This window comes from Syngnathoides biaculeatus, chromosome 16 (assembly GCF_019802595.1).
Source record: "Syngnathoides biaculeatus isolate LvHL_M chromosome 16, ASM1980259v1, whole genome shotgun sequence".
NCBI lineage: Eukaryota > Metazoa > Chordata > Actinopteri > Syngnathiformes > Syngnathidae > Syngnathoides > Syngnathoides biaculeatus.
The window spans coordinates 31,529-49,798 of NC_084655.1; the positions used below are offsets into that span (position 1 = coordinate 31,529).

At 40.5% G+C, this 18,270-nt stretch overlaps 1 protein-coding gene across 4 annotated transcripts in view; it reads right to left on the reverse strand.

Annotated features, from left to right (window-relative positions):
* Positions 1-14,248: 14,248 nt before the first annotated feature.
* Positions 14,249-18,270, reverse strand: part of rab11fip4a (RAB11 family interacting protein 4 (class II) a) — a 125,116-nt gene continuing 121,094 nt past the window's right edge. For all 4 annotated transcript variants that reach the window (XM_061845658.1, XM_061845660.1, XM_061845659.1 and 1 more), the window contains one exon: positions 14,249-18,201. In XM_061845658.1, coding sequence (XP_061701642.1) covers positions 18,085-18,201 — 117 coding nt within the window. In that variant the 3' untranslated portion in view covers positions 14,249-18,084. The remainder of the gene's footprint in view (positions 18,202-18,270) is intronic.

Consider the following 18,270-nt stretch of genomic DNA (forward strand, 5'->3'; position numbering starts at 1 on the left):
TCACCATCCTATACTGTCGAGCTACACTCTCCCACAACTACTTTACAATCAGTAACATCCTTCAGATTACATAGCCTGCACAAATTATAATCCACCTGCTTGCTCCTACCCCCGCTCTTGTAGATCACTCTATGTTCCTGTGTCTTCTGGAAATAAGTGTTCACTACTGCCAATTCTATCCTTTTTGTGAAGTCCACCACCATTTGACCCTCAAAGTTCCTTTTTTGAATGCCGTTCTTACCCATCACTTCTTCATCGCCCCTGTTTCCTTCGCCAACATGTCCATTGAAATCTGCACCAATCACAACTCTCTTTCTCTGGGATGCTTCGTCTAGTTCCTTCCAAAATTCCTCTTTCAACTCGAGGTCACATCCTACTTGTGGGGCATAGCTACTCATCACATTATCCACAATACCCTCAATTTCAAATTTCAGCCCCCTCAATCGACCTGATACTCTTTTCACCTCCAAGGTATTCTTAGCCAACTCATCCTTTAAAATAAACCATTACTCCAACATTCAAAGTCCCAACACACAGCTGTATGGTCTGTGCATTCCTCTTCTTCTCTGCCGACTGAGCCGCTTTGCTCCTGTTTTTGTCTTCAACCTACATTATCTGAATTTCTACCTACGCCTTGCAGATTAAAGTTCCAGGGGCGGGCGTAGGAAGCCCTGGCCACGACCTAACCGTTATGGTATTTATATGATGAACGCTCATATATGTTTGGCACAGTTTTACGTCAGATGCCCTTCCTGACGCAACCCTGTGCATTTATCTGGTCTTGGGACTGGCTGACAGGTAGCACAATATTGTGCTGCCCAACGGGCTGCATATAGTCATAAAGAAGAAGCAATCAAATAAACAAAGTCAGCACATAAGATACACAGTTCACATACTACCTAATCTATGTTAAAGTTAAGGTCAAATGAAAGCAATCACATAAACACAGTCAACACATAAGGTACACAAATTACATCCTACCTGTGTGGGAAATAAAAAGGACATGGCAATTTAAAGGATATGGGGATGGAAGAGATTCAAACCACAATGGCTCTCACTCTAGTAGTTGAAGGTTGAGTCCACGTATGATGTTTTTGCAACGTCAACAAATTGATCACAAATGCGTCTCGTTGTTCGCAAGCTAAGCTCAGGAATACTAGGCCAATAAGAAGTTTAAGTTGACGTTTCCACTCGCCCAACTTCTTATGAGTACTCATGATCCCAACAGTGTATGATATGTAGGTTTTACAGGAAGTGTCGATGTGTTCCTCCTCAGTAAATCTTGGAAAATGAACACGTTTTGTTGTTAGTGATCTTGGCTGGGCTAAATTGGGCCGAGTAGCTTCAACGCGAACGATACGGCTACAATTTGGAGACGAGTATTCACGACATCCAGTCCAAATTCAGCAGGATTTACTGAATTATGATTGGGCTGGCCAGAGCCTCCTGTTTAAATTGTAACCAGTTTGAGGACTGGAAGCAAAATCCCAACAATAGTTTGTGTACTATTCCTTAATGAGACATCATAATTAATAATTACATTCTCCCTAAGGGATTGAATATGCTTCTTTTAAATATGGTTATTTTTCATTAATTTTTACTTGTATTCAGAGTATCATCTTTAAATTGGTTTTCTCATAAATGTTACATTACTTGATGACAAGGCACCATCATATTAACGTGAATGGGATCAATATCATTGAAAAAAATCAATGATAGCACAGATAAGATTACACCATGGCATTGTCTTCCACTATCAGTGATGTAAACACATTAACATACCTCGACTTTGAAGCTTTTGTTTTTTATTGAAGCATGCACACTTCCACTAATAACACTGGCATGGATCTTCACACTATTCACCCGGTTAGAGTTGTAGGAGTTTAAACCATTTCTGACACATTATGGGATGTTCAAAAAGAAATTTGTAACACTAAAAAGGCTCTGCCATGTTGTTCAGCGCTAAGACACATGTTTGCGTCTAGAAGCTAAGTGCGACATAGTGACTCACTATGTCCCACTGAGCAAGCTGAGAGGGGCAAAACCCTTCACGTGCGCTAAAATATGGGCTTTGTCCCTAATAATAATCGCCACAGTCGACCAACTGAAGCCCAAGTCATTGTTGATGTTCGTTGGCGTTGGCTGAAAGATGAACAGATACGCAGGTTGTGGACCAGGTTTGTGAAGACAAAGCGGGTGCATTGGACTTACAAATGAAAGTGGGCAGTAATATGTTCCAAGCATTTCACGGAGGACTGCTGTAGGAATAATTGTGACCATAATTATCATACATTTGCTTCCAATAAAGAAAAGCTTTGCTCTGCCCTAGATCACGTGGCAGCCTCTTGGCAGGAGATAGCAAGAACAAAGACATCTAATCAACAGAACTGTTAGAACTGCTGCCTGTGAAAGAAATGATGACCACACATGTATTCAGCAATCTTCCACAAATGCACACGCACATGAACAAACATTTACACCTTGTTTCAAACTGTTTTGCTTGTCGTCTCCTTTTTGTAATATCCATGTAAATAAGGGGCGTCTCAAAACTAAATAAATAGAGGTGCCGAGGAGAGGATAATCAGAGAGTGCAGTGGTGAATTGTATGAGACAGTTCCTCTCCTCTCTCCACGCGAGACTTGAACTTGTGTCTTTGCTTCCCTTTCTGTCCTGTTTAATGAATGTCTGATTGGTGAACCTGACATTTACTTGGTCCTTCGAGCCGGATCTCAAGATACCTGAGGTTTCCAGGGGCCGAGTCGACGTCCAGGCAAAGACCGTGGCCACGGCATTTGAGACCCTTTCCGGGACTGGGCCTCGACTTTGCGCCTGGAGGCTGAGGGTTGACGAGAAGCCGAAGGAAGTGAAGACATCTCTGGTGAGTAGGAAACTCCCACACTCATGAGGAATGAGTGAATGCGCGTCTGGGTGACTGCGGCAGAACCAAACCTCGAGAATACTGGTCACTATCGAGTAGACTAATTAGTCTATAAAACTGAGAAAAGGGCAAGGTGTGTCCTGTACGTGAGCTCCGTGAAACGTGTGCATCTGTAAAAGTGTGAGTGGAGGTTTGCTACCTCATTTGAAGAGGAAATAGAGTGAGAACTGTTTGAGGATGCAGAGGTAAGAATTCTCCGCCACTTGTGGTAGAAGCTTGAGAATTACCTCAAACGGAACAAAATTGTCACCCTGTTCAAGGAGAAGTCAGTATCGTCAGCCTAGGTGAACCACTGACTCCAACAGGGGAAAAACAAATAGCAAAATAGTTGATAAATAGCAAAATAGTTGAAACACGTCTGAAAAAAAATAATAATGATGTGTAAGGACTACAAGTTTGTAGAAAGCAAATGTCCTAGTAAAACAAAACATCTAAATTTGTGGAAAACACAATATGACTTTGCTGGCCAGCTCAACATACACACCAAAAATATATATAGTTTACCTGCAGGATAAAATAACAGAAATACACACACACAAAAAAAAAAAAAAAAAAAACAACAACAAAAAAAAGCTGGACTCAAGATGATGTGAAAGCGGCCATAAAAGGTATCACATCTCATAAAGTTGAAGTAACATAATTCGTCCAGGGAACGGAAGACTTGAGAAAATCTTACCACTTAAATGATGTGGAAGTACAACAAATTTGGATGACAGCAAAGTACTTTCTCACAGCAGCAGGGAGTTCAAGGGGTTAATATCGCGCACTTCTACTAGATTTAAAAGAAAAAAGCAATTTTTTTCTGCCATTGGAAGAGCAAAATAAAACAACAATGAACCATTTGAAGAATATAGAATTGGAATAAATGCATGTTTTAAAGCAAATAGTGGCATTCCTGAAGATCACACTCCAGGGAGTGTTTATCAAGGGCAATTAAAAAAATGCTCTTCATGTGAATTCAAATAATCCTATAAAACAATGGATTGAAAAACATTGGGTTGACAAACCGACTGGCAACCTGTAACATACGTTAACCAAGCACTACACGCAGAAAGAGTGCTACAAAATAAGAAAAAGAAAATTGACACCTTTCTGGCCAGAGAAAGGAGAAATTTATGGAGCTTTATGCGAAACATTTAATAATTGTGGCCGCAGATGAGGAAAAGAGCAGCTATCTCCCCATCAAAAATGTCACAACGAATGCTCCCAAAATGCAACTTTTTAATTTGTCCCATTCGTTTTTTGGGAAGAGATGGCTTGCTGAAACGAGGACTGCGGTTAATTCGCTCTCTGACAGGAAAAACAGAAGTAAAAAGAAAAGGAATTACTGAGAGGACAGTTAAATATCTTACAAAATAGGAATCCAGCGCGCTATTATTACACCTTACATATTCCAAACAAACCTCCCACAAGAACAGGAGATTTCTTGCTGCAAACAGCTCAAGTCGTGATTGAACAACCACAAAATGATGTAGGAAGTGACTCATTGCATGTGACAATGTAGTATAAGATAAACCTATAACAGCCCACACCAGACAAAATCATGATTATCTGTACTCAGATGGTATATAGTCGTGGTGACAGGAACAAGACTGACTGAAAGGAGTGTTAATTAGTGATGCTTCCCATAACCGTCGAATATGTGAATGTATAGTGCAACCATGGTTATATAAATTGTTTTTCACTCACCTGTTTTCATATCTCACTTGTTTTTCTGGTCAAGACGTCTTGACCGTTTCACTCTCACTTGTTTTACGAACATTGTTGTGGGATATCTTGACTGTTATGTTTCTCAGAGCCTGAAGGACACACTTAGGTGTCAATAGTAAATTGGCTACAATTGTTGCGGCGCCAGGTGGGACGGGTAGGCCACCCGTCCTTTCTCTCGCACGCAACTGAAAAGTATAATAGAGAGATGCAGAGTACAAACAGGTAAAGTCTGCTGTGGGTTTCGTACGGACGCCCAGCTGGTTGACAAGCGGACCTCTACCTGGGTGAATGGCTCTCCACCTTCTCGGCATAGGTAAGGGGCTCATATGATTGATTTCACGCAATGTCAACTGTGTTTTGAGAACTTGCATTTGGTCAAAATAAATATGCCAGTTATTGAGGCTAAATAGCATTTGGGAATGTTGGTCTTTTGTTGAGTGTCGTCTTTGTCTCCTGAGCTCCGACCAGCACCGATCCTTTCAATAAAACACTGACTGACAAACTAAATGCACTACACAAGGAATGGACACCACCATACACGTCATTATAACAGGAATGGAAGAGTTTGGGACAATTTGTTTTGGGAGTACGAAATGTTCCTGATTGAACAGAAAAAGAACCAGATTTGGATTGGGACGACTGAACTGTACAGACAATATCTTACTGGACAGTCTCAAACAATCTGAGACCAGATGCTGCTGTATTCACGGTGGTATCACAATCTACACAGACAATACTGGAAAAATAGAGGAATAGCGACAACAACAGGGAACACAGTGACATATGCAGAGCTACTACAAAATTTGCTCATAGCAGTTCAATTACCAAAAGAAATAGCCATATGTAAATGTGCAGTACACACATCAAATACAGACAAAGAATCATTAGGAAATGGATTTACAGATAAAACAGCAAAAGTAGCAGCAGAACCTTTATGGGATTAGCTGATCATGTAACAAATGAAGACATACTTTGAGATGATGTGTTAAACAAAATGCAACAACAAAGCTTACCAGCAGAACTCAAACTCTGGAAAAAAATAAGGTACTACATTACAAAATGGGGAATTATGTCAGCACAGATACAAAAAAAAATTCTACCAAAAACATTTTTTAAGTGGGCGGCAATCTTGAGCCATGGGAAGTCTCAGGTCTCAACAGGGGGAATGGTAGCCCTGGTACAAAGGCATTACATGATCCATGGCTTTAACTTGTATCCAAAAAACTTTTTTTGTAGGGCTTGTTTGATTTGTGTGCGACATAATCCACAAGGGAATGTGCATCCAAAATGTTGTCAGTTTCCTTAAGATACACATCCATCCATTCATCCTCCATCCATTTTCTTAGCCGCTTATCCTCACAAGGGTCGCGGGGAGGGCTGGAGCCTATCCCAGCTGTCAACGGGCAGGAGGCAAGGTACACCCTGACCTGGTTGTCAGCCAATTGCAGGTCACATGGAGACAAACAGCCGCACTCACAATCACACGTAGGGGCAATTTGGACACAATGATAGATTTAGTCTAACTATACATACATTACAAGCACATAAGGGTCTCATTCCATTCAAAACAATGTTTGGGAGACCATACAAATTTCCAATATTTTCCACACAATGAGGGATAGACGAATCATGAAGGGGAAAAAAAACATCACACAAGTGGGTCCCTTTCAGGAGTTATTAACAACCCCACACATCTTGAAAAATTGCAAAAAGGGGTACTTGAGTTCATTTGTTCATTGTAGGAAAGTTTTTGCTTTTGAAACCGTTGTTAACACAAACAAAACTAATTTGTTTTTATTAGCCACTTGTAAGATAGCTGTTCTCATTCCCACTGCCAAGGTCGCTGTAGTCCGGTTACACATGGGAGTGAGACTGCTGTCATAATAGCAACTAAACAGTTAAATTTTACTGTTGGGTGTTGGATGAAAACGCTACCCGTCATTTTCATTTTTCTGTTTGAGTGGTACCTGTGGGAACCACTCAAGGTCCCACCCAAAAAAGAAAAAAAAAAAAAAAAGAAAATAAAATAAAAACAAAACAAATTGGATAACTACAAACAAAAAACGTGTCCAAAAGATTGTGTTGTTTGCACAGATCCAGAGATAATACCAATGCTATTAATTGATAATGAATGCAAAAAAAAAAAAGTTGGGGGATTCTGTGTATCCATTAACTTCTCTTGAAAAACAAAAAAATGTTTTCTAATGGCGTGTCACTAGGAAATTCCACAGGCATCAATTTGATAGGACTAGAAACAAATTGGGAATTTTATCAGCATTGATGTGTGAAGCCATTTTTGTGCCACTGTCATGGTGGTGCGGCAGTAACTCTTTTTTAGTTTTTTTGGGCTGCAACAATGACAGCCGGAATGATATTTTTGTTCATATGCTACTTTTGGACACCTGTAAATCTGACAAAAATACATAACAACAGAACCAATAATTATACTCAGTCAAATATGCTTACCACACATAAAGTAGCACAACCTCATTTCAAATAACATTGGTAAACAACTATGCGGGAGTCATCGAGGCATGAGAGGAGGACTCCATGTGTGCCTCCCAGTGAATCAGTTCAGCACTTTTTCAATTCCTTGGCAGAGTCTAATTGCTGGAGAGTCTATCTATGGGCTTTTGCTAAAGGAAAACCCCACTTTCTTCTCACCATTTGCCAATTTAATGCTACCTTAAACCCGAATGCCATACAAAAGAGTACGTATACTATGAAGGGAGTATTTTAACTGAAAAAGCCTGAGGAACATCTTTTCATTATTATGATTATCTTTTTTTACAAATAGGAAACAAAACTGGTTGTTATTGATGTAGAATGCAGGTAACAAGGTAAACTATAGTTACATCACATGCATGGGCCCTAGGCCACTAATGCGTGTCATTCCAACAGAAATCCGAACACAATGTACCCTGGAGGTAATGACTAAAAGAACTCCTATCACCACTTGTCAGAAATGGAAAAGTGTTTATCCAACAACTAAGGCAGTAAATGATAAACTGACATTTTTTACTAATGGTGCATTGGCTAATTTCTCCTGTGTTAGCTTTACAGGGACAGGTTTCAAGGTGGCAAATCTCAACAAAACATGGTGTCATGATATCCATCTGCAAACTGCACCACTCCTCCCATGCAGCGATTTATTGTGGTTATGTTGGTCAAAAGTTGTATGACACACTGATAAATGCAGCAGGAACGTGTACACTGGTATCACTGCTCTTATCTGTGACTGTGTTTCCATCCAAAGCAGAGGATATACAATTGGCCGCATCCATCTTTGGACCTCCCCTTGGGTTCTCCCGAAGGCGAAGGTCCTCTTGGAAAGATGGAGATCTGACATACATTGATGCAAATGGCATCCCAACTGCATACCAGATGAGTATAAATTGGTTAACGAGATTGCTGCAGGATGGGAATCAATCTTTTTATGGATAACTCTGAATAAAAACGTTGACAGAATCAACTACATACATTACAATGTACAGAAACTAGGTAATTATACGGAAGCAGGCTTTATTGCCATCAGGGAACAACCAGCTGCAACCTCACTCATGACGTTCCAGAATCGCATAGCAGTCGACATGCTCCTGGCCGAGAAGGGTGGCGGCTGCTCAATGTTTGGTGACCAGTGTTGTTTATTCCAAATATCACAGCACCTGATGGGTCACGCACAAGAGCCATTCAAGGCCTCCGCACCCTGAACCACAAGATGAAGGAGCACTCTGGTGTAAACACATCACCCAGGTCTGAGTGGTGTAAAAAAAAAAAAAAAAGTTTGGCAAATCTAAAAATTTGGTGTTCTCTGTCCTAGTTTCTATCGCTGTTTGCAGCTTCTCTTGCATTGTGTGGATGTTTTTATATTCCCTGCATAAAGGCATCACTTAACCAACTTATAACCACTGCTATTGCCCCGACAAATTCAAAATTGGCAGAACAGAGTAATGACAGTGATATTGTTGACCACGATGATGACGTGATGACTTCTCTTCCAGACCTGTTCTCTGATCCAGAAGATTAGAAGTAATTAGTGCTATATTTTCCTCCGACTGTAAGCCGAAAGGGTGATCTATTAGATGATTTAAGGATTTGAGCAAATGGAGGATAAACAGGAGGATAATGTAGAAATAATTGTAAATAGTATTAGGTAACTGCTTCTGACTGCAATGAAGAAATGCTTTGCTCTGCTCCAATTCAGTTACTGTCTCTGCCTGCAATGAAGAAATGCTTTGCTCTGCTCCAATTCAGTTACTGTTTCTGCCTGAAATGAAGAAATGCTTTGCTCTGCTCCAATTCAGTTCCTGTCTCTACCTGCAATGAAGAATGCTTTGCTCTACTCTAGAAAATGTGCTTGCAAATTTAGGATAAACAGGGGGGAAATGTAGGAATAAGTGTGATCATAATTATCATACATTTGCTTCCAATAAAGAAATGCTTTGTTCTGCCCTAGATAACGTGGCAGCCTCCTAGCAGGAGATAGCAAACAAAAACATCTCATCATCAGAACTGTTAGAACTGCTGCCTGTTAAAGAAATAATGACCACACATGTATTCAGCAATTTTCCACACATGCACACGCACATGAACAAACATTTAAACCTTGTTTCAAACTGTTTTGCTTGTCGTGTCCTTTTTGTAACATCCATGTAAATAAGGGGCGTCTCAAAACTAAATAAATAGAGGTGCCGAGTAGAGGATAATCATAGAGTGCAGTGGTGAATTGTACGAGACAGTTCCTCTCATCTCTCCTCACGAGACTTGAACTGGTGTCTTTGCTTCCTTTTTTGTCCTGTTTAATGAATGTCTGATTGGTGAACCTGACAGTGTCCCACTAATCTCTTACCTTGGATGACTTCTTGTATTTTGGGGTTCCACCACCATTTTCCTCTTTCCTACCAGAAGACAGTACTCTCTTGCCCAAAGAGTAGGTTGATGGATGTTGTGAGGGAAAACATGATCCCAGTTGGTGTTAGAGAGGAAGATGCAGGAGATAGGCTTGGATGTAAAAAGACGACACGTTGTGGCAACCCCGAACAGGATATGCCAAAAGGAAAAAAAAGAAAAAGATTTTTTTTGGGTCATTATTATTGTTTTTTTTTTGGGGGGGGGGATTTATTATTATTTATTATTATAGATTAAAATAGAAAAGTTTCCTTCACCTAAAAAGTAATTTCACGTCAGGAGGCGGCCATGCATTATTAGGCTAATTGGCATTAATTAAAACAATTTCTTAATTGTATCGATGATAAAAGAAAGAAGGATCGTGTTAAATCACTGAAACTAATCTGAAATGAAAGAAGTAAGAAATAATGTAAGGTAAGAAATTATAATGAAAGAGGAATACAAAATTTGACAACTGAAGGAGGAATGTTATAAATTCCTGAATGCTTGGTTCCCAAAGATCAATTTCCGTAAACAAACACAAATGTGGTAGATATCTGGGTGTCTGTATTGAATTCTTCTGGATAAACAGGACTTCCACTGAAAATAAGAAAGGAATACTTTGGGACACTGGCTTAAAAGCTAGATGGGTTTATTGAGATGGCCGTGTCATATCACAACAGCTGTGTTCTGAGTCACATTAGCCAAACATTTGTGTTTTGTTCACCTTTAGTTCAGAAAAACAAATCTCCTTAGTGAATAAACTGATCACCAATCAGTTTATGAAATGACTCATTCTTTGACCTTGGCAGCCACCCGCTGCCATGAGCCAGCGAGTTGGCTGGGAGCAGAAGTGAATCTGGTGAAGTCTTTAGTCAATCACTCCAGAATCTTCGGCAAATGACCAATGTGCTTTCTTCGTTGAACCTTGTTCATTAGGGTTAGGTTTTTCGTTGAACCTCTTCGTTTGTGATCTGCTGAGGCATGATGTACTAGTTCATGAGTGATTTTGGTTTGTTTTTTTTTGTTCAAAGAACAACATACTACGCAGTGATCATATTCAGTGATTTTAACCGCAAGTCAAATAAAATACAAACACGGGGTTCCCTCACTCCTTTCACTTCACTTTTTGCAGCTTCAGTGCTTTACGGTTTTTATTCATAAAAAAAATAAAAAATACAGCCAAATCGGCATAGTGCAGAAAGACAGCATGGACCAATGAGCGCAACAATGGGTTTATCCCGTGAGCAGATTGATTGCGCATCATTGAAACCTCACCCCGCAACTTCCTTTGTTCCACCCATTTCCTTGTTTTGTCTGTTGTCTCGTCCATGTGGTTGACCGTCTCACGTATGTCCTGTATCTTAGTGTTGTGTTCATGACAACTTTTTTTTTGTTAAGTGATGAAATTTTTTGATTATGGAGTGACAATACCACCTCAGTGTTGTGCCCCAACGAAAGCTTCCTTTGCAGCGCTCAAGAAGTGGTAACACCGTGAGCACTTTTATCCTTTTTGGGATCCAGTGGGAGGAATCAACCACTTTGTGCAGCAAATGGTATGGGCACTGTGGTACCTACTGGGATGTCCTCCAGTGCTCCGGAGAGGTCACTTTTATCCTTGTTAGACCCTGAATTGTGATACGACCCCTCGAGGACGGGGTTTTTTGGTCAGCAAAGGCTGGTTAAATTTTTTTTTTAAAAACATACAGACTCAGAAATATGCCTGTGTATGGTGCTGCTTACGTTACACAAAGGAAGAGTTTCCGAACCTCATCAGTGAGGGATTGAAGGAGCAAGTTGCTACAGGTGAGTAAAATTAAAGCCTCTACAAACCTCTCCTCCACCATCAACACAAGCAAGCTTTTTTTGTGTGTGCGTGTGTGCGCACGTGTGTGTGTGTGTGAGACAGAGAGAGAGATCCGGACTGTGCAGCCATGTGGATCAGTGAGAGTGAGGAGTGATAGAAACACAATACGAGCAGTTGCTAATGTGCACAGTTTATAAGATCAGCAAGGACGACCAAGGATGAGAAATGTTTAAGAGAGGACACATTGATGCTGTGTGCTTAAATTATATAATAACGCTTTCTGAGCAGCAAACCGGTGCTTTGTACCATTATGGTTCCGGCCACCAAGGCGTCTCCCCTGCGTTTCCCGACCATGGTCAGGCGACTGTTTAAAGATTAACAAAGGTTTTAACATCAAACATTCAAGTAAATATGGCTACTGTTGTAATCTTAGTCTCAAATATCCATCCATCGCAGGAGTGCTCGAACCTATCCCAGCTATCATCGGGTAGGAATCAGGGTACAGTGCCTTGTGAAAGTATTCAACCCTCTTGAACTTTTCAATCTTATGCCACATTTCAGGCTTCAAACTGAAAAGTGGGGCGTGCAATATTATTCGGCCCCTTTACATTCAGTGCAGCAAATTCACTCCAGAAGTTCAGTGAAGATTCTGAATGATCCAATGTTGACTGATGACGATAAATAGAATCCACTTGTGTGTAATCAAGTCTCCGTAAAAATCAACCTGCTCTGTGATAGTCTCAGGGTTCTGTTTAAAATGCAGAGAGCATCATGAAGACCAAGGAACAAACCAGGCAGGTCCGAGATACTGTTGTGGAGAAGTTTAAAGCCAGATTCGGATACAAAAAGATTTCCCAAGCTTTAAACATCTCAAGGAGCACTGTGCAAACAATCATATTGAAATGGAAAGAGTATCAGACCCTGCAAATCTATTAAGACCCGGCCTTCCCTCTAAACTTTCACCTCAAACAAAGAGAAGACTGATCAGAGTTGCAGCCATGATCACTCTGGATGAACTGCAGAGATCTAACGCTGAGGTGGGAGAGTCTGTCCATAGGACGATAATTAGTCGTACACTGCACAAATCTGGCCTTTATGGAAGAGTGGCAAGAAGAAAGCCATTTCTCAAAGATATCCATAAAAAGTCTCATTTAAAGTTTGCCACAAGCCCCCTGAGAGACACACCAAACATGTGGAAGAAGGTGCTCTGGTCAGATGAAACCAAAATCGAACTTTTTGACTACAATGCAAAACAATATTTTTGAAGTAAAAGCAACACTGCTCATCACGCCAAACACACCACCCCCAAAGTCAAACATGGTGGTGGCCGCCTCACGGTTTGGGCCTGGTTTTCTTCAGCAGGGACAGGGAAGATGGTTGAAATGGATGGAAATGGACCCAAATACAGGACAATTCTGGAAGAAAACCTATTAGAGTCTGCAAAAGACCTGAGACTGGGACGGAGATTTATCTTTAAACAGTACAATGATCCAAAGCATAAAGCCAAATCTACAATGGAATGGTTCACAAATAAACGTATCCAGGTGTTAGAATGGCCAAGTCAAAGTCCAGACATGAATCCAATCGAGAATCCGTGGGCAGAGGTGAAGACTGCTGTTCACAAACGCTCTCCATCCAACCTCACTGAGCTCGAGCTGTTTTGCAAGGAAGAATGGACAAGAATTTCAGTCTCTCGATGTGCAAACCTGATAGAGACATCGCCCAAGTGACTTGCAGCTGCAATTGCAGCAAAAGGTGGCGCTACAAAGTATTAATGGAAGGGAGCCGAATAATATTGCATGCCTCACTTTTAATTTTTTTGTTTAAAGTTTCAAATATCCAATAAATTTCATTCCACTTCACAATTTTATCCCTCTTGTTGTTGATTATTGACCCCAAAAAATATTTTATATCTTTTTGTTTGAAGCCTGAAATGTGGTGAAAGGTATAAAAGTTCAAGGTTGCCGAATACTTTCACAAGGCACTGTGCACCCAGAACTGGTTGTTAGTCAGTCACAGGGCACATGGAAACAGACAACAGTTACAATCACCACCACATCGAGGAGCAATTTAGAGAGGCCAATTAATGCATGTTTTTGGGATGTGGGACAAAACGGGAGTGCCCGAAGAAAACCCACACAGGCACGGGGAGAATATGCAAACTACAACATAGGCAGGGCCGGAACTGAACCCTGGTCCACAGAACTATGAGGCCAATGCTTTACAGCTACGCCACCGTGCCGCCTAGTCTCAAATATGTTAAATATAAATCTTGTTTGCATATATAAATCATTTTGTTACCCAGATACACACGCATGAAAATTCCTGGGGTGTGTGTGTGGTTGGGGTGTCCTACTTTGCGTTTTTTCAAATTTGGTGGGGGGTTCTGGTCCCCATTAACTCCGAAAAACGAGGTATTATTGTTAACGGTAGCAGATCGCTCAATGGTGTACTGTGAAAATGTCTAAATCAGATACTATTTCAACTGCTACATTTAAAATATACTACATTCAAAATATACTACACCAGTTAACATGTTTTCCATAGCTACTGGTTGGTCTAGAATAAAAAAAGAGAATCACAATTTTAAGATAAGTTTTAAATAATTTATACAAGAGATTACAGATGTGGAATAATGATTAAGAACACTTCTAACTTGAATTTATTTAATGCTAAATATTTAATAATTTTTTTATTAGTTGCATTCTTGAGAAAGGTAGCTGAGTAGTGCTGCCACAGACCAAGTTTTTTTTTTCTGTTTGCATGACCTCTTTGTATATTTGTAGGCCGGGGGTGCCCAAAGATTATTGCCACAAGATATACTTTTCCTGCAGCCAACCTCCCAAGAGCTGCCTAAGGGGGTGCAAGTGCATCATCCCCATGGAGGGGGAGGGTTTGGGGTTCTAGAGTGAATGGTTGAGAGATTCTGGCAGGCATGTAAATCTATACAAGACAAACTGGAAAGAAAACAAATAAATTGATAAATTTACTTGACTTAAACATTCATTCATCTTCTGTTCCGCTTATCTTCACTAGGATTGCGGGCGAGCAGGAGCCTATCCCAAAAGGCAGTGTACACCCTGAACTGGTCGAAATCCAATTGCAGGGCACATAAAAACAAAATCATTCACAATCGCATTCACACCTATGTGCAATTCAAGATCTTCAACGAATGCATGTTTTTTAGATGAGGGGGGAAAATTGAGTGCCTGGTAAAAATCCAAACAGGAACGGGTGACCATGCAAACTCCACATGGGCAGGGCCAAGATTTGAACCCCAGTCCACAGAACTGTGAGCAAAATGTCCAAACCGGTTTGGCTACTGTGCTGCCTTTCAACAAATGATAACAAAAACATTTAAAAGAGCATGTATTTAGTGTTCTTCCACATTCTTATTTATCATCACATTCATCACAAACATGCAGCATCCAAAAATGCTGTTGAAGACAGGTAGTTTAAAAATATTTACAACAGTGTAAGAATATAGAAACTTCAAACCAATTGGAAGTACAAACAAAAAACATTATGGGAAGGAATGATGGGCATACATAACATAACCAACAGACCTTACATACTGTTAATTTTCCTGGAAAACATTACATATTGACCCAGATCCCAAATATCCCCATAATAATTTTCAATATTAAATTACAACTACAATCTTTTAAAACTATATTAACCCTACTAACATTAACCCTACAGCCTCAGTGAACACAAATTGTGTAGCACCTCTAGAAAAGGATGTATCAGGACTGCTGCTCCAGCGGACTGAGCCCTGTGTGTGGGTGTGTTGTGTTTTTTGCAGCTGATAAGTGGGGGTCCAGCAGCTGCAGCTTGTCATCATCCTAATTACATTGGAGTGCTTTTAAGATGCTGTGAGACTATCAACACACCTCCTCACGTCCGTAGCCTAGCCACCATATCTTCTCGACTTGCTTTGAGACAATTTTTCTGCCCTGCCCTCCCAGTCCACCAGGCTGCTCCCCACTGGAATCCTGAATCCCAGGTTTTGCAGTATAAGTTCCTTGGTTCATTTTTGTCACAATAAATATCCATTCACAACTTCATTTCCCTGTCCTCTCTACATCTAAGTCCTACTTCCAGCCGGAATCCTGACAGAATAGTATGGCCACATCATAGAACCAGCGGAGATGAACTCCCTCTGCCAAACAGTTAACGGACAAAGCATACTTCTGGTACAACACGACCACGCCTTCACCTTGCTTTTGGAAAAGGTACACAACTTTTCACAAGCTGAGAGGGGTTGCGCCAGGAAGGGCATCTGGCGTAAAAACTGTGGCAAACAAATATGTGCATTCATCTGAGTGGCGACCACTAACGGGACAAGCCGAAAGAAACTTACTCTACTCAGTATGTCATTTTTTTCCTGTTCATGAAGATTTTGGCTCATCGGGTGCGCAGAAGAGAAGGCATGTCCCTCCAACAAGGCTCTCACAGTGTGGCTAAATTTGGTAATACATTTTGGACTCTTGCTGCAGAGAGCAACTTTAATGAACAGGAAGTTTTTCGGGGAGCTTTAAATAAATTACTTGAGGACAAATTGTGATCCAGGTGTGAGTTGAGTCCCCCACATCAGCCGATTAATCTTTCGATTAGATTGGATTATCGAGCGAACAAGGGAGCATAATTACCAGGCTCTTGCAGTGTGGCTGAATTTGGTCACATATTATGGACCTTTGCTGCAGAGAGCAACTTTAAAGAACAGGAGGTTTTTTCGGGGAGCTTTAAATAAATTACTTGAGGAGAAATTGGCATCCAGGGGTGAGTCGAGCTCCCGACATCAGACGATTAATCTTTTGATTAGATTGGTAAGTCAAGCATACAAGGGAGCATCATTACCAGGCACAAACTCTGTCTACCCTACTTCTTTCTCTTCTCCCAAATCATCTGTTGAGCCACTGGCTTCCTCACCAGCCTTGCCTTCCAAAATCAGTGAACCCATACAACTTAGCTGAACCAAACTCTCAGAATTGTGGCAAAAACGCACAGGATCCAATCTGTGCCTGTGTTCTGTGGTGAGGTGGTCAGCCCGGGATGTCCGTTGCGGCCTCCATTACTTGGTCAACTGGGTGGGCTGTGGTCCAGAGGAGTAGAGTTGGGTGCCTGCGCGTTTATCTAGTGCAAGTCTTTGATCCGCACCTTCCATTGTGCCCACCCCAGTTGCTTGGCTCATGCGCCTGGTGACAGCCGTAGGAGGCAGGGTACTGTCAGGGCTGCTGCTCCAGCACCCTGATTCCTGTGTGTTTGGGTGTGTCATGTTTTTTTGCAGGAGTTGATGTCGGGGAGACCAACAGGTGGAGCTTGTCATCCTAATTATCCCGGACTACTTTTTGGATGGTGGGACTCTATCCTGTCACCAGACTATGAATGCACCTCGTCACATTTGTATTCTAGCCATCATATCTTCTGAACTTGCTTTGAGACATTTTCTCTGCCTCATGCTGATTTTCTTTGTCTTTAGTTTGCCATCTATTCCAGATCCCTGCCACTCCCCACTCATCTCTTGGGGTACACTGACAACCTGCCCTCCCACTCAGTCAGCCTGCTGCTCCCCACTGTAATCCTGAATCTCAAGTTTTGCAGTCGAAGTTCTTTAGATCACTTTTATCAAAATAAATATTAATTCATAACCCAATTTATCTTTCCTCTCTGCATATGGGTCACACTTCTAGCCTGAACCCTGACAGAATTCCCTTTTTAAATATTTCCTTGTTCGTAGATTTTGAATGGTTTACGGAAAGTCATATTTCAGAGTGGAATAAAGAGATTTTAGTGCATTTTTATAGAACTGTTATTACTGTCAAATTTGATCTGACCAGTGTGAAAGGGTTAATATTGAAGTTATGTATCTTCTCACACCAATTCCCTCCCCTCCCCTACCCCACTCCACCCCACTTTTTTTTTCACTAAGACAGTAATAAATAATAATAATAATAATGAAAGACAATTATGGTCTTGCTTCTCAACTGCAAGAACATGTTTTTTTAGATTCATGCTGTTCGGTGAAGTCTATAAGGGTTAACCTTGCAACCGTGTGCACTACATTACTGATTATATACTGTATAATAAAACGTATGTTTTTAAAGTCTGAATGAAACTACTTTCATTGCACCTTTCACATCACATTAACAATTATCAACAACAATTTTTCAAAGAATTTCTTTAGCTGATATAGGACCATTTTGATCTGTTGAATCGAAATATGTCTGATTTTCATCAATTAGGTAAATGTTTTGAACTACGGCCTAGTTTTTGTTTTTATATATAGTACATGTACAGGTATATTCACTTCATATCAGTTCTCAACCTAGAGTCATGCCCCCAAGGGGGTTGTGAGTACTTCGAGTCAGAAGGTTTGTTTTATCAATGTTTTCAAGTCAATTTACTGCAAGTAAAGTTTGTAAAATTTGATTTTTTTTTCTCTTAAAACCTCCCCGATGAGAAATATGAACAGAAATCCCCAGATAATGCCCAAAAAATGTAAATAATTTCATCAGAATATAAGATTATAACTGATCTTAAAAACTTGACCTAATGAGGAATGTCAATTTCAAATTCAGCGATCCAAAATATTCCTAAATCAGCAAAAAAATACAACTTGCAAAAGAACTGTATTCAGTAACTCAGTGTAATAATGTATACTCTTGTTTCATTAACATTCTGTACCTCTTTATGTTTAATCACGACACAGTGATCAGATTTTGAGATTTTCTAATGTAGTTTAACATTTGATCTCTAGGATTGAGGGGTTATGGTCAAGAATGGCCAAAATTATTTTGTCCATGTATTTCCTCAAACGCATGTTGTTCTCCTCCTCTTCTTTCAAAGCATCAACTATCTGAAAAGGATCAAGGATGATGGTAAAACTAAAATGAATGCCCATTACATAAAGGAAGAGAGCAAACAA